Raw genomic sequence first — 21,888 nt, 5'->3', positions numbered from 1 at the left:
GTTGGTGATTTTAATCATAGTGATATTAGCTGGTGTAATTTGGGCGGAAAATGTAAATATGGCAAACAATCTAGTCAAATTTTTTTAGATACTATAAATGATTGCTTCCTATCTCAGTTTGTCACAGAACCAACGTTTATCAATAACACACTTGACCTGGTGCTCTCTGATGACCCTGATCGTATTTATAACGTTACGATTGGTCCTCCACTTGGTTGTACACAAAAAAATCATTTCCATAATTCACTTTTATGGGATTTTAGACTTAAAACATCGACCAAAACAATTAGTCATCACAAAGTGAATTACATCTATGATAAAGGTGACTATAATGCCATCAGTGAGGGTCTAAAAATGATTGATTGGCCGAAATTATTTACAAATAAATCAGCAGATGAAAGCTTTGAACTATTTAAAGACATTTACATTTCATTGGTTGAACATCACATTCCTAAATACAATATGTCCTTTAGTTTGAAAAAACGTGATCCAAAATGGTTTAATTCTACTATTAAAGCAGCGACTAAAGAAAAATTTAGACTATTTATGAAGCTACGCTGTTCTTCAAGGAAATTGAAGGATTATATTAGAGTCTTATATAACAAACAAAATCGCCTGGTCAAAAAGCTTGTTGCTGATGCTGTACTAAAGTTCGAGAATGAAGTCATTTCTGCTTGTAAGTCTTGCCCAAAAAAGTTTTACTCTTATATAAATAGCCAAAAGTCTTGTAAAAGTGAAATTCTATCTCTTTTTGATCACAATGGAGTGCAGTTAGTAGATAAAATGTCTATTGCAAGCTGCTTAAATAATCAATTTTTTAAAGCATTTTCATCACCTGACACTTACTCCCAAGCGCCAAATTTTCCTCGAAGAACTGAAATTGTTTGTTCTCCAGTTTCAAGCTCCATATTCAGTTGTTGCAATATTGAAAAACTTTTATTCGCGCTTGACTCTTCGAAAGGCACTGGTAACGATGGAATCCATCCTAGAGTGCTAAAAAGTTGCTCCAAAGAAATCAGTGTGCCTCTCTCTCTCTTATTTATCAAGTCGTTTGATTCTGGACAAGTACCGTCTGGGTGGAAACTTGCTAATATAACGCCAATATTCAAAAAGGGTCAGCGTACTGATCCTGGAAATTACAGGCCTATTTCCCTCACCTCTGCAGTTGGAAAATTAATGGAGAAAATAATGCGTGATGTCATGACTGAACACCTAGTTAAGCATAACCTGTTATCTCGGCACCAACACGGTTTTGTCAAATCTAAATCGTGCATCACCAATCTTCTTGAAGTACTGGATATCATTACCGAAGCCTTAAGTGACAACTGTGCTGCATTGCTCATCTTGTTAGATTTTACCAAAGCTTTCGATCGTGTGTCACATTCTCTGCTTTATCACAAACTGGCTGGCTATGGTTTTGGCAAAAATATTCTTGCCTGGCTCAAGGACTTTCTTGAAAATAGGAAGCAGCGTGTCGTTCTGGGAAATTTCGCATCTGAATGGATGGATGTCCAGAGTGGTGTTCCTCAAGGATCGGTCATAGGACCTCTTCTATTTTTGCTTTTTATTAATGACATGCCAGAATTAGTCAAAAACAGTTGCAAACTATTTGCTGATGATAGCCAGTTGGTTGTCAAAATAAAAACAGTTACAGACTTTTGGTTTGTTCAAAAAGACATTGATATTTTATGTGATTGGTCAAGACTTTGGTGCATGGAATTTAGCATAAATAAATGCAAGGTTCTAAAGTTTCATGGTGGTTCCACAGACATTGATATCCCCTTTACAATGGTGAATAATAATGGCAGTCACATTCCTCTTGAAGATGTATCCGTTGAGAGAACATTGGGCGTTTTAATAAACAATAAACTTAAATGGTCAGAACAAATTAGTCATGCCATTCTTAAAGCTAACTCTGTACTTGGCCTACTCAGAAGAACTTTTAAAAAATGGAATCCTAGTATGTTTGTGAAGCTCTATACAGCATATGTAAGACCGATATTGGAATACTGTGCACCAATTTGGTGCCCTTTTCTTCTAAAAGACATTAAAAAATTAGAATTAGTCCAACGTAGAGCTACTAAACTTGTTCCACAATTGCGCAACTTGAAATACGAGAAACGATTAGCAAATCTGGGTCTCAGCACATTAGCTGAACGTAGAACAAGAGGAGATGTAATCCAATTTTTTAAAATTTATAAAAAACTAAATGTTGTTAACTGGCAACAGAAGTCAAACCAAGCAAGTGCTCTATTATGTGATGGACCTGCAGGTCATCTTCGTGGTGCCAAGCATAAAATTGAACAAGAATTAACGAAAAACACTCAAAGACATAATTTCTTTATAAACCGAGTGGTGTCATCATGGAACACTTTGCCTGCTTCGGTAGTTGCTTCAAATTCAGTTAACGAGTTCAAAAACAATTACGACAAATGGAACCGTTCTCTCTCACGTCGGTCTACTATAGTCGGGTCACGTTAGTTACTCGACTCATAGAAGTCTAACTTCTATTGTAAAATTTTACTATAATAATAATAATAATAATATATATATATATATATATATATATATATATATATTTACATATAAATATATATATATATATATGTGTATTTACATGTATATATATGTATATATATATACAAATATATATATTGTATATAGATATATATATATATTTATATATATATATATATACATGAATATATATATATATATATGTATATTATATATATCATATATTACTATGCATAATATATATATATATATATATATATTTACATAAATATATATATATATTTACATGTATATATATATTTATAAATATATATGTATTTATATATATATATATATATATATATATATATATATATATATATATATATATATATATATATATATATATATATATATATATATATATATATATATACAACCCGTAGATGTTGTCCGAAAGTTTTTTCCATATTTTGTTGACAAAAAGTAAAAATTTAAATGCAAGACCGGAATTATTTTTTTTTATTAATTGATAGACTGCCTGCCCCAACCAAACCCTCAGTCGATGTAGCAACACTCCCTTGCGGGTCAGGCTAAAAGATAGTAGATGTAGCAGCACTCCATTGCGGGTCAGGCTATTTGTCAGTCGATGTAGCAGCACTCCCTTGCGAGTCAGGCTATTCGTCAGTCGATGTAGCAGCACTCCCTTGCGAGTCAGGCTATAAGATAGTCGATGTAGCAACACTCCGCGCATGATTTACAGTAGAAGAAAAAAAAAAAAAAACGTTTTATTACAAAAAATAAAAATAAAAACATTTTTTATATTGTTAAAAACATTCAGAATGTTTTTAAAACATTCTGGTCAATTAAATTTGCGTTTTTGTGGTTTTTTTAAAAAACGATTTATTTGTAATTAAATAATGGTTTTTACTTTCGTCCAACACGCAAATGTTGGACGAAAGTCAAAAGTAATTAAAAGTGACGTATGTGTTGGCGTAAGAACCACTTTTTTCCTTCCGCTCTTCCCAAAGACAACAAACTATAGATCTATATATATATATATATATATATATATATATTATATATATATATATATATATATATATATATATATATATATATATATATATAATACTAATATATATATATAATATATATATTAGTATATATATATATACTAATATATATATATATATATATATATATATATATATATATATATATATATATATATATATATATATATATATATATATATATATATATATATATATATGTATATATATTATAATGAAAACGTCAAATCAATTAACTTCTAAAACACTAACATAAGGGTACTTAAACATTTGATTTAAATTTTGTTTATGTAAATTTTTTAGATGCTATATAAGCACTTAGCTAAAACAGGAGCAACAAAGAGTTACATCAATACAGAAAAAAGTTCAATAAGATGTAGTTGCAGTAAAAAAAAATTTGAGGCTTCAATTTTATTACTTGTGTTTGCTAAATATAGTATAAAAAATTTTTTCCAAATTTCAATTAAACAACTAGTATCTTTTGTAAAGCTTATTTAAGTTTTTTTTCATTTACTTTTTATTTTAAATCCAAATTACTACTTTTACAGAGAACTCATATACAAACTAATTATAGTGTTGCTTTTAGTAAAATGCGCATTTTTTTACAGTTTTTCAATCATAACTTTGATTTGAAATGCCAAAGTATTTGATAAGATTTATACTATAGTTACAATTAAACCAAATTTGACAATTTAAAGTATATGACGTTTTTTTATAGATCGACAACTTTTAAAGCTTGATTACACTGAAAGTTTTTATTTTGATCAATTACTGGTATTTGTTTTTTAAATTTTAATCTTAGTTTAAACTGGATTTTTACTTTTAGTTTAAAAATATAACTTTTTTCCTAATAAAAAGTAAAAATTATTAAACAGGGGGGAAAAGATTACAATTTACTTGGTACAACTTATTCTGATTTTTTTATCAGGGGCATTTCAATGGCAATCTTTGCAGTAACATAAACAAAAGAAAAAATAATTAAATCAATCTTTTTAAAAGTTGATAAAATTTTTTTAATTTTTTATAAAGCATTTACAATAAAAAATACATATTTTTATAAATATTAAAAAATATGAACAATAATCATTAATACTTTATACAAAAAATCATTTGTAGTGATTTGCTATACTTTATTTAATCTTGTTTAAACAATATAATAACGTTAGTAAAGATCAAAGTTATTTAATTCAAATTTATTTTCAAAAAATTTGAGTAGTCTTAAAAAGGTTTGTTTTTGCACACCTTCCTGGACAAGCTTGTTATCTGACTATATAAACATAAATGATAAGAAGAAAAATAATGTTTAAAAATTAATTTATATAAAAATGATTTTAAATAATAAAGGTGCTTTTTTATCTAAAGCTTTTTTTATCTAAAGCATAGAAATATACTTGTTTACAAAGATAAGCTAATACTGAAAACTAACTTGGCTAATATTCAAAATTGAAATTTTTTTAGCAAAATCTTGTGAGCTTGAAATTATAGCAAAACTGTAATCAACATAATAAGCTATTTTTAATTCTAATATCACTCTTTGATCTGAGGCAAAAACACAAAAAGGTGTTTACATCAACATAATTCACTCTAGCCTGACATTAATTTAAAAATAATTGTCAAGGCATTGCTCTAGGCCATATACAAATTGAAATAGCTATTAAATATGATTATGTTATGCAGTGGATCATTACCTCACATTTCATCTAATTTACATTAACATGTAGTTATATTATGCCATTTATATCAAACACAATAGTTTATATGTTTGCAGTTATCTATCTTACCATTAATAAAATATGTGGCACCAGGATGAAAAATTTGAATGAGCTAGATCACAATTTGCAAACTTATTATTGTAAAATAATCAAGCTAAATAAGAGCTAAAAAGAATAGGACTCTTGATTGTCTAGAAAAAAAGGAAGTTAAGCAGGGTGTTAGGACCACATAAAAAGCTGAATTCCTAATTGGTTTAAAATTCAAAAGATCATAGTAAAGAAAAAAAGAGTATATATATATATGTGTATATATATATATATATATATTATATATATATATATATATATATATATATATATATATATATATATATATATTTATATTTATATATTTGCGTTATAACAAATAAAAAATAATATACTTTAAAATAAGTTGTTTTTGCTTTTTTATAAACGGAAAACTAAATTTACTGGTAAAGTACATTGAAAACATCAAAAATTAAACAAGCAATAAGAACCATCATTTATATTATATTTGCATTGAACATAAAAAAAAGGTAATTATATATGCATAATTTTTTATCATATTTTACTTACAAATGCAAAGGTTTAATTTACAAAAATAAAATTTATTAATACAATAATTGTCTTTTATTTAATTAAAAAATACAAAAATTACTTAAACTTTGTATTTGTAAATTTAAAGAAAAAAAACTACTTTTGAATTTAAATGTATATATACTTTAAATGTATATAATTTAAAATACTTAGTAAACTAGGTATTGAAGTGTACAGATTTAATTTACTTACTTCCCTGGTGTGGTAAACGAATCTCACACTGGCTCTTAAATGCTTCAAATACTTATTTAAATTAACTCTGAATGAGCAAACTAGAATGAAAAGTTCTTTTAACTAACATTCTACCACAAAGGCAGAAGGTAGAAGTTTAACATGAAACTACAAGTGAAATTCTGTTTTTGAATAGGTAGAACTTGTGAGGAGTGATGTATACAAAATTAGTTTAATGAAAATATAATAAATATATTTTATTTAATTTATTTGTGCAATTAAATTTTAACAAAAAATTAAACTTTTACCATTTAATGTATCTAACGTATATAAGCCACTTTCTTTAAACTGTTTTCCAAAATTTATTAAAGCATTGATATGATCATAGCCATGAAAATAGCCATAGTGAGCAGTGAAAAAATTTTCTTCAGGTGATAGCAACTTACAAAGCGGATGATAAAACCGTTTTAAAATATTAGCAAAAAACAGTAGAAAACACAATAAAGTTAGGACTGCTATGTAAATTATATACATTTTTTTCTATAAAAAATATGATGACATTACTTTAAAACTAAAAAGATAACACAGGCAATAATATAAATGAAATCCTAACAAGTTTACTCTGGTAAACTTGTTATACAGATATCATAAGATTAACAAATAATATTTATTAATTAAGTCAATCAAATAAGTTTTATGATTTGAAGTGATTTTTCTGATTTTTATTTCATATTAATCTATTCCATAAAAAAAAAAGTTTAGGAAATGATTTTTAACCATTAAAAATAAACAAATTAATGATAGCATTGTCACTACTATCGGGGCACTATAAACAAAATAATTTTCCTAGCAAGAGAATACAGATATTTGTGACCCATTCTCTTTTGAAACTGACATGAGGGAAAGGGGGAGTAGTCCTAATAAAAATTATACATGGATAACTAGGTATTTTTGCTTGCGGACGAAATCATAGCCATATAAATCAATCAAAGTATATAAATCGCTTAAGAAATTTTAACTATAGCAATATTTCTTAAGTTTTATAGGTTAGTGGTTATCGATTTTTAACACCCACCAAAATAAGTTTGCAAATTTTTCAAAAATTCTAGACCTGAAATATTTTGCGCTATTAACACTATCAACGCGGTAAGGACGTTCGGAGAAACACTATTATAGTTCCGATATTATCGGAGCATATGTTTCTGGAAAAAAATATTATAACTAACGTTCCTTGTAGAGCTCGAACGCTACAAGGAATATTAGATAGAATTTTTTCCACAAACATACCATTTACCTGGGAACGCGTTCCCAGGTAAAATCAGATTGACGGTACATTGCAAGTCAAGTTAAAAACGAATTTTTAAAACCCAATGCTTTTATGTGACTAAAACACAAACTTTTCAATCAATTTTTTCTGATGTTACTATTTTATTTTATAAACATTGCATGCGTGTGTAAAAAAACAAAAACAAATCAGCAAGAGACAGGTCTTGAACTATAAACATTCCCTATACGAAGTCAACGCTCTATCTAAATAAGCCAAACGCGAGTGTATGTAAGGACAAATAATATACTTATTTTAAAAATTATTAGTTTACTTTCCATATAAAAATAAAGTAAATTAAAATAAACTAAATTAATTGGCTTATTGCAAAACTTATTACTGAATATTGTATTATCATCATGCAAGAGTATGTTTACAAAATTTAAACAAAATCCATTATCAGGAAGTGACTCAAAAACTGTTTGCAAGATTTGATGTTAACAGACAGAGACGAGGAGTTACTAAAAGCCTTGGGAAAAAGATAATCCCTAACAAATGTTGACATTTTTTAGCACATAATGTTTACCATTAATCTAGTTTAGATATTTACGAATGAAAATAATTAACTAACACAAAGTTTACTATTTAATTATTAAACTTAGTGCTCAGATGGTAGACAACATCTTAAGTTTTTATCTTAGTTTTCCATATCATACAACCTAGTGGCTTTTGACAAAACAGTATAGTGGTCCGTCAGTGTTATAATATAGAATGTTAATGAAATTCTGTGACCACCTAAAGCTAGTCTTGTTTTGTGTTTATCTAAGTTAACTATTTATTCGTTTACGAACATGAAAATACTTTAATTCAAATTAGTTTAAAACTAATAAACACATTACTACAACTTATATATTACTGCTAAATATTTAAATTATAAAAAAAATACTGTTATTACTTATCACAATGTTATCACTATATTTTCATAAATATATTTAGCAATTGAGTCACGAAAATTTTTTCCAGGTCCACTTCCTTCAGCAGTAGAAACTGCAATGAGTTGAGTCATGCCGTCATCACCATGATTCGCATAATACATTTTCCTCTAATTATATTGTCATAATATCCACAAATGATGTAAAATCATTTGTGGATATTATGACATAAATAAAATGTAATTGTGGATATTATGAAATGAATAAAAAAATGTAAAGAATGACACAGGCATTAGAAATATTTGTATCAAAGTTCATACCAGGTTCCATACGTTTGCAAACGTCAAAAATCATTCTTAACTACTCTTCTAGCCCTACAGAGTACTTTGTTGTAGTTTTTTTAGACATCAGTAAGATCTAAATGGTCAGGGTAAAGTTTTAACTTATAAAGTGTTAATGGAAATGGTGAATTACACATCAAGCATAGAGGTATACCAAAACCAAATAGATGTTTACAAATTTTACAAATAAATTTATATCTAAATTTTTTTCAAAGAGGTACTCTGAAAAATATTGCTGACTTTATTTATTTTTTTAATGATTTACTTGTATAAATAGAACGTTACTTACATCTACGACAACATAAAGAACAATGGATTACGGGCCTTTTTAATTATTTATAATTGGGGAAAGCCAATAATGGCTTCAAAATCTTTACATTCGACATTCTTTTTAATTTTTCCCAAACTTTAGAAGTTTAACAATATGCAGAAGGCAAAAAGTCATTGTTAGCGTTAACAAATTTTCTTTGTTAACGCTAATAATTAACAAATAAATTTGCTGTTAATTTTCCTACGCCAAAAAGACTACACACAACACGATATTTTTCACACGAATGTAGATAATGCAATGCAACTGCAACGCGTTTTATTTTTAAAATTAGGCAAGTTTTTCCTAATTTGCGTTTGCAAGATTTTTATTAACAATTTACTTCCAAATTCCTTGTTTTGTCTAAAAGTTACATCATTATTTATAAAGACCGAATTTAAATTGGCGGTGGTGTAGCCATATACTGCAGAAATGACATCAGTTCTACCCAAATACTTATTATTCGATTCGACTGGGAAATCGAAAGCCTTTCTATTGATTTAGTATTTTTGTTTTGTAAATTCTGTTTAATTATTTGTTACCACCCACCGTTTTTTTATATCTTATTTTATAATAATATTTACTAGACTTGATTCAATAATATCGATTATTAATATTTTTTGCTATTCGTTTTCTCAACTTAATATTATTGGATTCATTTACTGAAAATTAATAGGCTAAACTATGTTTGACAAAATGAAAAATGCCATAATGACTTTTTTTAACTTTAGCGAACAGTCTTGGAATGAGTTATAAATGTTTTGGAACTTACCTGCAATGGCAATATTTTTGATCTGGTTTTTTATAAAATCATTTTCCCATAGGTAATATTACTGTTAAGTGTCCATTTACTACAAGTGACCACAACTCTGCTCTTTTTACATTAACACTTTAATTTATAAGCAGTATGAAAAAAATAAACACCTTTTTACGTTTTTAAAAATACTGATACAATTAATTTTATTACCTACTTATAAAACATAAATTAGGACTTAAAGTGTTTTTCGTATTTAGAACTAAATAGTAATGGAAAATTTTATTTAGATCACTTTCGTATAGGTATTCATTCTTTTGCTCAAATCAAAAAAGTATATCATAACAACAAAAGAAATTTTTATCCAAAATATATTTATAATATGTTAGCTCAAAAAGCTAACATATGGAAAAGATAAACTATAAGATCATTTCACACAAAAAAGCATACATTAGATATACTTTTAGATGCCAAAAGAATGTACGGCAGCTTCAAATTGATACTTAATGGAACTTTATTCTGAGAATGTTTAGTCAACAGTTGTAAAACATGAAAAAATTGAAGCTTTTTTTCTATTATTATAATCTGAAGCTCAGTTACTCTAACTCGAACTTTTTTATGTTTATTATCTCAAACTTTTTGTAAACCGTAGCAATTTGTATGAGAGTTGGCAAATAAATCTTTTTATTAAAAACATTGTTGTTGAAGTTTTGAAAATTTTTAAATTGAAAGGTGTCATATTTTTTAGAAATGTTTTGTTTTTAATCAACTATATTATAATAAAACAAATTTTCTTTAGCTGAAAGTAACTTGTTTTGTTTTCTTTATTATATTGATCTCTTTTTAAAGTTGATTATACAGACCAGTAAGAAAAATCACCCACAAAAAATGTGTATTAGATGCTATAAATATTTAAGCAACGTTGAAAAAGGTTCAAGTACTATTACAAAACCTTGATCATTACCCAGCTAGCACACATATGTTGATAAAACGTTAGAATAAGGTTGTGCATTACGTTGGCCCAACATCGACCACCAAGGTTGTTTTTGTATCATTTTGGTTACAAATTCGATGCTACCCACAACAAAATAACAACGTTAGCCCAACGTTTTATTTTATGTCGGCATTGCGTAATAATTCACCTTGATTCAACGTTGTATTTTACGTTGGCATCACGTTGTCTTTTTACATTGGCGAAACATTGTATTTTAAGTTGATTTAATGTTATATTTTACCTTTGCACATCGTTTCATTTAATTTTTTTGGAATTAAATTTATTTGTTTTGTATTTTGTATATATATAAACACATTATTGTATTTGTATATATGTAAACACATTATATATTGTATATGTATTATACACATTGCATATATATAAACACACTATGTATTCTGTATATATATAAACACATTATATATTATATATTTAAACGCATATATAATTGTATATATGTCCTTATACTTACATATTTCAACCATTTTGATGGATCAACGTGGCTGAAGACTTTTGTTAATATTTATTATAAAAATGAGCTTACATCTGATTAAAGACGCATTATTTATGTTTGTTTTTCTTGTGGCTTGATAATTCATTATAAAAGAAAGAGGAAAATATATAAGCAAATAATATTTCCATTGTACACTGAAGTGCTTGAACTAAAATAATTCTAATAAGTTATACAAATATATATTTGTATATCTCCCTTTTCTCGGCGAAAACACAACGTTGATCCACTGTATATAATCCAACTTTATTCTAATGTAAATGAATCAACATTGATCCAATGTATATAATCCAACGTTAAACAATACACATTGAGTTAACGTTAGGTTATAAACATTTGATCAACGTTAATCCATATGCATTAGATCAATGTGGGGTTATACACTTTTGTCACGTTGATCCCTATACGTTGGATCAACGTTGGATTTTGATCGGAAAAACAACCATCTTTTGCGATGTTTTTCTATACGTTGTACTAACGTCATTTTTCTAACTATTTTTTATCACGTCATTATTAAGGCTTTCATTAATATAAATACGATAAAACTAACATTGGATCAACGTTGTATTTGCATTGGAGCCGACGTTGCCAACGTTGGTGATGTACTAATATACGAAGGCCCAACGTAAGTGTGCTAGCTGAGTACCATGGCCAGACATTTGGTTCTGTTTTCCCAAATTTTTTGTAGGGAAAGTTAAAAATTGTAAACCTGGTTGACTATTTATTATGAAACAATTTCAGAAAAGGTAGACTAGACCGATCTTAAATAACTTAGGTAGTACTATACCAAATTTGCGTTTAAATGTAATCAATATTGATCCTGTATTAAATCCTTATTTAAACTCATTTATATGCAAGTTATGAAACAATATTATGTACAAGCCACTAATATTAAAAGAGTGTCAACACTCATTTTGCCCACTGTGTTTATTTAAGAAGATTTAAGGAAAATTGGAAATAGAAGCTAAATGTTTTATTTGTGGACTAAATATTCCTTTAAATTCAATTTAAATTCTGTTAATTTAAAAAAAATGTTGAGCGCATTATTTTTGGTTGCAATAAGAAATGCAAATTAAAGTATGCAATTAATGTCTTTAAGTATGAAGTTACTGTCTTTTATGAGCTAAAAAAACTACATGAAGAAAATTGTATAGGTGAAAAATTATTGCAGTTTTTTGCAAAAAAAATCCAAATAGACTTGATGCAACTCTTTCTGATACATTTTTAATAAAAGAAAATAATGCAATTCCACGTATGTTGAAGATGCTGCATTGCAAGTTATAAATAGCAAAAGCTAGTTAACTCGGAATGAAACCTTTTTGCTTTATCTTCTATATGATTAAAGGTAAACACATTCAAATCAAATGCATAAAAAAGTGACAATTAGAATTAACTAGTAAATAAAATGATTCGTTATTAACAAAAATTTTCATTGAAAAATTAACTTTTAAGCCACTTTTTATTGAAACAATACATCGTTTTACGCAAAAAAAAATTAGATTGTTGTTTTTTCAATTTTATTACCTCATACCTTTAAACAATAAAACTAAAAATATTTCAATTTAAACTACAGAATGATATTTAGTACTAAAATATTAAAAATTTTGACTATGTTTTTTTTTTATTTAAAAAGTAATTAAACCCTCTGCAATTTTAGGACTTTAAACGAAGTAATTTCAATGAAAAACACTGGGCAATTTGAGCTTGCTTATATTGCACAAAATTGGTATCTTTAAACAAAAACAAAACTAAATATTTCTATACAATCTTTTTTAAACAAAAGCCGAACGGATTTCTAGCCAACATATTTTTCTTACAGAAAAATTAAATTTAATTGTTTTAGCATCAAAATTCTGCGCCAGATTTTATTCATTTATTCATGCGTAATGATAATGTTTTAACAACGCCAAAAATTTAATAGTGTTTTAGTTACATGAGAGACGCATATAACGTTAGGCTGACTAAACTAATTTCTTCATCACCACATTAAATTGATTAAAAAATACAAAATCACTTTGACTTCAATGCTTACACCTTAGAAATCTTTTAGTATGGTCAAATTACCAAGATACTCATATTATTGTAATCTACCCTATATTTATATCTACAATGTACCATCTGTCGTGTGATGAAAAGTATTATTAGTTCACGAACTGCTTACTACCTAAATAGTAACTATCTAATAACACCTAATCAACACGATTTTATACAGTAGTGGATCTAAAATTATCCCCCTTTACAAAATGAGGTCCCCAATGTGAAAGAGTGCTAGCACCAAGCTACAAAATAACGTCGACGTAGACTAAACCAAGGAATAGGATAATAAAAATTGATTCAACTTAACCACAACTGAAAATATTTCATACAAAACGTACTTTATAAATAACTGCAAGCAGTGCGATTCAGATAAAAGGTCAGCAAATTGTAGAGTAACAAAAACGAAGCGTAAAAACTGATCAGACTGTAAGTGTTTAGTTGGTTTTGTATCATTACTGCGAAATATATATTATATAAATGCAAAAACACTTTTTAACGCTAAAACTAAATTTTAAGCAATCTAACCACATCCATAATTGCTGTAAACAATTTTTTTTTGTATTTCTTTTAATTTTATTTTGAGTGTTTGGAGTTTATAAATATAATTAAAAATGTCCGGAAGAAAATATTTGATTTGTAGTCAAAAACAAAAAGTAAAAGAACAAAAAATTAAAACATTATTTATATTTCCAAAATTAACTGGCTTTTTCTAATTCAACACTGTCAAAGTAGATGTATTTAAAATATCAACATGTTTGGAAGAGGTAAATGTAAATGATGATGTAAAACTAATTGAAGATCAAAATAATGAGGGAAACGTAGATAGGAAATGTCAAGCTGAAAATCTTATTCAGGACAGATACAAAGGTTGCAAGAAGGTTTTCAAAAGTTACTGATATTATTGAAGTGAGAGTAAACTATAGCGACATAAGATATCGGCCATAGTTATTTATTTCTGAATTTTTTGAAATAAAAAAGGAAATTTTATTCATGTTCAGAATCTAAGCAAATTTAAAAAATTATGGCTCATTTTTTTGTAACAGATTTTTTAGTAAATAAAAAACGGCCAAACAGCTGTAAAATCCAGGCTTTTTTTATCCATTATGAAAAGGGTAAGAAAAGCCTGGATCTTACTGCTGATTGGCCGTTTACCATGCAAATTATTTCCCCATTCACGAAGCATTGCAGCGTTGGCATCTGACGGTTGTCAATGTTTGAAAAACATAAAAAAATTCTTGTATTCCGTACAAAATCCAACAACCATAAGAAAGCCAATAAAATTTTCATCTGAAAAAAGTTTGCCTCTACAAGGTCATAACAAAAAGTCATGTTTGTTTTAAATGGGTGCAAAACCCGGTAAAATATATTTGAACCCATGATGTATTACATGATTTGGTCGTGATAAGACGTGTTTTTAAATTTGTAGAAAAATATTCTGATTTTAAATTCAAGTCTAGGAGAAAAAGATAAAAATAAGATACGCCGACTTGAAGATCGTCAACGAAGAAATAATCTTCGTTTTGAAGGTATTGTAGAAAATTAACTTAATGTAAAAGGAGTAGTTATTAAAAGAGCTCATAGAATAGGAAGTTAGATCCAAAGAAACCAAGAACTATTGTAACAAAGTTACTAAACTACAAAGATAAGGTTGAAATTTCAAAGAATGCAAACAAACTAAAAGGATCGATTTACATTAACAAAGATAATTCAATCAAAACTGCGGCAATTCGAAAAAAACTTTTTGAAGAAAGAAAAAGTCATAGAATTAAAGGCAAATCTATCTATCTATTGTCATTTACGATAAGTTAATTGTCAAAGAATTTCGAAATAAAAATTTTGTTTACTGATTTTTTTTTAAGATTTTATTATTTGTTTATCTTTATTAATTTTTCTTATATTTAAAATGGCCGAGGATTCAGCTTTAAAAAACTTTAAATTTAATTCATTACAAACTAAAAAATCAACACTAAAAACTAAAAAATCAACAAAAAATCACAATCAACAAAAAATCAAATCAACAAAAAATCACAACTAAAAAATCAACAAAAAAAGATTCTGATACCGATATTAACTTTTATAATAATAATGATCAAGTAAAAAATATAAACTCTTTATAATGTAAATTCAAAAAATATCATTTAAGGAATCCCCATTCCTTCAATGATATTTTTTGAATTTACGTTATAATATAAAGACTCGTTTTCGATCCTTTATGTTAAAATTAGAAGTCTTCAAAAAATTTTGATTATTTAAAACAATTTTTATATAAAATTATTATTAATTTTCAAATTATATGTCTCAGCGAGACATGGTGTGATGACAAAAATATGCTGAACAATTACCATTTACCAAACTACAAAGTGATTTACCAAATTAAATCATCAGGCAAGGTAGGCGGGGGATTGTGTATTTTTATTAAAAACTCATTATTGTTTAAAGTTAAGTCAAGTTTAAGTTCAACCACTAATGATTATGAGTCATTGTGTATTGAACTAGTTAATATAACCTCAAAAAATATTATCGTCCATGCTTTATACAGACCACCAAATGGATCAATTAAAGTGTTTGAAGATCACATTAAAAGTGTTGTTAAAAATAATTCGGTTTTAAAAAAATCTGTTTATCTGGTTGGTGACTTGAATCTCAATATTATAGATTATGACACAATTAAAAACAGTAGACAATTTTTCAATGGAATCTATGAAAATAGTTACATTCCTGTCATCAATAAACCTACGCGCATAACAAGAAAAATTGAAACTTCAATAGATCAAATTATCACTAATAACTACCTTATTATAAAAATAAAAACAGGAATATTTAAAATAAATATCTCTGATCATTTTCCCATTTTCATTATTTCACAAAAATGTAATAAAAATGATATTCAAAAAAATAAAAAAATAACCACAAGAAACGACTTCTCAGTTAAACATTTTCATAACCTTTTACCATGTGTTAACTGGGGTGGCCTATTCCTGAATCAAAACTCTGATAAAGACTACGATATATTTGTATCAGAGTATTATAAATATTATTACAAAGCGTTTCCAGAAGTTCCAAAATTAGTTAAAACAAAAACGCTATTAAACTCTTGGATTGCTAAGGGTATTCTCAGGCCCGCCGTGAGCATTTGCGGCGCCCAGGGTCAAAATTTCCCAAGCGCTTTACTGAAAGTGAAAGCTGATCTAATGATCCATAATTCAATACATATAATAGGTCATTTGATAACAAATCAAAGAGGATAAAAGAATATAGAATTTTTTAATTTTAATTAATGAACATTCGAACAGTTTATATCTAGATAATTGCAATGGTCTTTTGACTTGGTTATACACTCATACATAAAATGATAAAGTCGACACTAGAACATGGTAGAAACAGACCAAAGATAATCATTAAACACTATTGGATGTTAAGAGCAAAAATTTGTCTAGAATACAACAGCTATTGTTGTTTCAACTTCAGAGGAAATTGATCTTTCGAGCTTTACTCATGGCGAATTTGGAAATCACTTCACCGTAGCACAACTTTTTGGCAAGATCATGCTCAATGGAAATAACCAGAAGATTCGTGAGTCGTTCTTGGCTCATTGTAGACCTTAAAGTTGTCTTAACTAGAGCAAGCTTACTAAAAGATCTCTCGCCTTCCGCAACAGAAACAGGGATGGTGTTGAAGATGCGCAGCAAAATGCAGACTGATTCGAAGAGCCGCTGAAGACCTTTCTGGTATATTCCATTCAGTAACGTCATGGAAGTTAGAAATTCTTTTGGACCAAAAAGATTGGATCGCTTCAGAGCATCGAGGTGGCGGACCTCTTCAATAAGTTTCTCTTCCTCAACATCGGTCGCGTAGATTTGTGCCAAGACCTTGCATTTCTCCTCCAATTGGATAGGTGCTTCAACACTTTCTTCTGATTCTTCTTCATTTGACATAACAAGAGATTTCAATGACCACAAGAACGAAAAGATATTCGTCGTCTTCTCAGCAGCTTGACATCTATCGCTGACCTGCTGAATAAGAGTATCAAGAGCGGTATTGAATACGCTCACCTCAAACTCTTTTGCTTCGTCTTCATGGAAATGAGCGGTGTTCCGCACCTCTTCGTGAAAGGTCTTCCTTTTTTTCGTCCTCTTTTTCACAAATTCTGATTGAAAACCAAAAGAAGCAAGACCAGATGCTACCAAACGTGCCTCATTAAGGATGCTGGTCCAAGATGATCTCAGTCGATTTAGATCTTCAATAAGAGTCTTAATGAGTTTCATCTCGTCGTCCAAGGAGATATTTTCTGATTGGAGTGCAAGGCTCACGTAGTTGATTGATTGAAGAGTTTTATACCAAAAGGTTGTCATTACGATGAACTCGAATGAATGAACCCACTTCTCCAGAGATTTTACTTCATTCAATTGATCAGCTGTTAGATCAAAATCGCGGAGCTTTTTCAAAGATTCGAGGATTTCCCTGGATCGCTTGACTAACGGCTTCACGGCCTCGATTCGCGCACTCCATCTGGTTTGCGACGTTTGATGAAGGGACAAACCAGTGGTTTCAATTAAGACTTTCCACCGACTAGGGCTTCCACTGAAAAGATTGTAAAGTGACTGGACTCGGCCAAAGTAGTTCTTGACTTCAGCCGAAGATTCAGCAGAATGAACACCAGCAAGGTTGAGACTATGAGCGCTGCATGGCATATAGAGAGCTTGAGGATTTTTTTGCCGTATAATCGCCTGTACTCCTTTGTATATACCGGACATGTTCGCTCCATTGTCATATCCTTGACCTCTGCAGTTTTTGAGATCGATTCCATTTTGTTTTAAGACGTCCATAATAAGCTTGGCAATGTCAGCACCTATCTTTTTTTCAAGATTCTCGACCCTCAGAAAGCGCTCCTTCACGGTCCATCTTTTGTCAGTACCAAAGTATACAAAGCGGAGAACAAAGGTGATTTGCTCGGTGTGAGAGACGTCCGGAGTCCCGTCCACAAGAATGGAATAGTAGATGGCCATATGAGCTTCGTTGATGATGGCACCGTGAACGATTCCTCCGCACTCTTTGATGAATTTATTTTGAGTGCTCCAGCCCAAGTAATGGGCATTCATTTTGTTACCTTCTTGTTGGCAGCGGGAAACTTCTTCTAAGTGTAGTTGGAGAGTCTTTTTGTGCTTGGCCAAGAGCTCTAGGGTAGCTAGAAAGTTGCTATTGTCGTCTTCTCCAATCATTTTTGATGAACCTAAAAATTATAATAATAAGACAGATTTATTTAAAACAATAAAGAAGCATTTGTTTTATTTTATGATGATTCTATGATGATTTTATATTATGATTTATGAATATTATAACATATTTATTTAAAAGAATAAAAAAGGATTTGTGTTATTTAATGATTTCCAAAATATCTAGTTAATCTTATAAATATAAGCTAAATAGATTTAAAGATAGTCGGTATCACAATAGAATAATTGTAAACAGATTTACCTCTGAAACTAAGGTTTCGTGACGCTAAAAAAAGAGTAACATCTAAGATGCATCGTAGAATTTCACGCCACCTGGCTGCTTTATTTCTTATCGAGTTTTCAAGAGCTGCATCTATTCCGCTTTGATTTTCTAAGCTTTCTAGCGCCGTTTTCCATTCTATGTAAAAGTTTCGATGCTGGGCGTTATTCTGGTGACTTTTGACTTTCTCAGGTAGCTTGTGCCAGTTGCAGCTTATTCCATCATTCCATATTAGAAGGTGCGACTGGTGTCCGATCCCAAAAGATTGTTTGCTTCCAAACAGAGAACACGGAAAGCAAATAAATGATTTCTTAGATACACTCCAGACCAGCCAATCTCGGCATGTCTTCTCCCCGTTGAGAGAAGTTTCGTAGAAAATTGATTCAGGAACCTTTTTCTTATTAGAATCTTTCGGGAAAGCTGAAGGATTTCGAGGAAGCCCCTGTAGAAGCACAGAATCTCTTTCCACTTTGGAAAGGTGTGCTGCCCACAAAGCAGGATCATTGGAAGGAATGGTAGCGATGGGTTCTTCTGTTGGCAACACCTGAGAATAAATTTTAAAAAATCTTATTTTATTAGCTTAAAAGTTTATTAACATCATTTCTTTTAAAGAGGTAGAACTTACCAAAATATTCTCTTCATTCACAGCTACCATTCCGATTTTTGATAGGGGCTCTCCCGAGCTTTCAGAAATGTCAGTGACATCGTTTTCAGTTCCAACCTATAAAAATAAGTTAAAAATTTATATAACATTGAATTAATCAAATGGGAAAATATCCTTTCACGGGGAAAACTATTTACTACTTGAATCGATTGACTTGGCAGGAAAGACTTTGAAGCAGTAGGACTTTCATCTTCTCCTTTTTTTGTAACTGTAATACCACAGTCTTGAAGAGTGCGTTTGTTCTTTTCTTCATTCGCAGTTCTTTGAGCAGCATTCTTTCTTACTTGACAACCAGAATCTTTCTTTTTAAAACCAGACATGTTTTAATTCTTTTTGAAACAGCATCCGCTCATAAGCAAAGAACTGTTTGAATTTCTTCTTGATTGGGTCTATCAGACTATCACATTGATATCACGTGTCCAAAATTGTTTCAAATTTGAGAGATTTTAAAAATTAGAGAAATAAATTTAATAAAATTGTTTTAATATTTTATATCAATATCAAACTACTTGGATTTAATCTAATCTCTTTTTTTAATAAAGTAAAAAATCTCCGTGCACTAAAGTTATTTTAAACATTTAATTCAGCGGGTTGTTAAATTAATCATTAGTATTCACTTTATTTGCGAGTTTCCGCTATATAAAAAGAATCGCTTTATTTAAAACTAATGTTTTGAAAGTCATGCTAATTTCTTAGTTTTAAAGCATTAATTACTTTTTTTTATTTAAAAAGTCCAATTATGAAGCACTTCATTACAAAGTTGAAAATTTAAACTAAAAAAAATTGACCGGCCAAAAAAAGCAATCGACCGTCTATTATATGTTTTAGCTGGTCAAATTGACCGGCTGCTTTTGATTTCTTATTTTCCACGCTGCTTCCCAGTACTTCATCTTTTTTTTAAATAAACATGAAAAAAAAAATTATTTATATTCGGCTTCGTGCGCCCCTGTCGACCTGGCGCCCGGGACAAAACAACCCAGTAGACCCCCCCTCACGGCGGCCCTGGGTATTCTTAAATCTTCTAAAACAAAACGATGACTATATAACAAATTTCTTAAAAAAACCATTTGTTATGAAACTAATTATAAAAACTACAAACGACTCTTTGAGTCAATTGTAAAAAAATCAAAAAAGTATTATTATTCAGATCAATTTAAAAAGCATTTGAATGATCCTTAAAGTACTTGGCGCATTATGAAGGAAGTCATTGGTAAAAATAATTCTGACAGAAATACTATTTCAAAATTACTTAAATTTAATAAAAACTGCGTTTTAAAGAAACAACTAGTGGCTAAAACACTCAATGAAATTTTTTGTAAATCTTGGTCCTTCATTAGCATCAAAAATTGAATCCTCACAAACCAGTCTTGATGCATATTTGGTTTCTAATAGCATTAATATTATGTCTAATAAAAAACTTTCTTTAATTAAGCCCGAAAAAAGTATAGGTGTTGACAATATAAGTAGTAGAACCATTATCAATTCAATAAAACTTATTAAAATCCCACTCTTGTATATATTTAATTTATCTTTAAAAGAGGGAGTTTTCCCGGAAAAACTAAAAATCGCTAGAGTTGTCCCAATTTTAAAATAAGGCAATCTATATGTAATACTAATTATATGCCGATCTCAATTCTTACATGTTTTTCAAAAATTCTAGAACAAATTATGTATAATAGACTCTATTCTTTTTAAGCAAAAACAATATTTTGTACAATAAACAATTTGGTTTTAAATCTGGTCATTCTACTGATCACGCAATCTTACATCTTGTACATGATATATTTAAAGGGTTTAATGAAAAAAGGTATACTTTAGGTGTTTTTATAGATCTAAGCAAAGCCTTTGATACAATTAAGTATATAATTCTTTTATCCAAACTCAAAATCTAAGGTATAACAAATTCAAACTTATATTTATATATAAGCAATATATTTCATGCGAAGGTAGAAAAACGGATAATATCACATCAATACACAACGGATACTATCACATGCGGTGTTTCCCAGGGTTTAATATTAGGACCCCTCTTATTTCTAGTTTATATTATTGATTTAAATAATTTTTCTAATATCCTCATCTCAATTTTTTTTGCCGATGATACTAACTTGTTTTATTCCAATGAAGATATTATTTTATTTTTACCAGTAATAAAAGAACTTGATAAACTAAGCCAATGGTTTAAATCCAATAAACTACGCCTAAACATTATTGAAACTAAATACACATTATTCTATCATGCTTTTAAAAAGAAAATTTCTATGGAAACTACTAAATCTTTTTATTGATAATAATTTCGTTAAAATTCTTAGGCGTAATTCTAGATGAAAATAATTATTGGAGAGAACATATAAGGAGTGGACTTGCAAAACCTGATAATTCACTTTTTTGTCATTTCGAGATAATTGGCAAAAACCGTTTTCAGAAAATCTGTTTGTTATGCAATTTTGCATGGACTACTTAATTTTAACCACTAAATTTCTGATAGAAATATTGGATTCTGCATGTCCTGAATTAT

The 21,888-nt window shown here is 28.9% G+C and overlaps 2 protein-coding genes across 2 annotated transcripts in view; both read right to left on the bottom strand.

The window, feature by feature from the left end:
• LOC100212796 (cytochrome P450 4C1) overlaps nucleotides 1-6,640 on the bottom strand; it is a 68,971-nt gene extending 62,331 nt beyond the window's left edge. The window contains exon 1 of the mRNA XM_065795505.1: nucleotides 6,382-6,640. Within this exon, the coding sequence (XP_065651577.1) occupies nucleotides 6,382-6,607 (226 nt within the window). The 5' untranslated portion in view covers nucleotides 6,608-6,640. The remainder of the gene's footprint in view (nucleotides 1-6,381) is intronic.
• A 10,037-nt stretch (nucleotides 6,641-16,677) lies between these two features.
• On the bottom strand, nucleotides 16,678-18,432 carry LOC136079203 (zinc finger MYM-type protein 1-like). The gene has a single exon (XM_065794924.1). The coding sequence runs from the start codon at nucleotides 18,430-18,432 to the stop codon at nucleotides 16,678-16,680; it is 1,755 nt and encodes a 584-aa protein (XP_065650996.1).
• Between the last annotated feature and the right edge of the window lie 3,456 nt (nucleotides 18,433-21,888).

Source organism: Hydra vulgaris, chromosome 04 (assembly GCF_038396675.1).
Source record: "Hydra vulgaris chromosome 04, alternate assembly HydraT2T_AEP".
NCBI classification, from domain to species: domain Eukaryota; kingdom Metazoa; phylum Cnidaria; class Hydrozoa; order Anthoathecata; family Hydridae; genus Hydra; species Hydra vulgaris.
Note: the sequence above shows the minus strand (reverse complement) of the source record. Positions and strands in the feature narration are given on the sequence as shown.

What these genes read in the sequence shown, in the direction of transcription:
- LOC136079203 (XM_065794924.1), bottom strand. Translation starts at nt 18,432, where the DNA reads ATGATTGGAGAAGACGACAATAGCAACTTTCTAGCTACCCTAGAGCTC.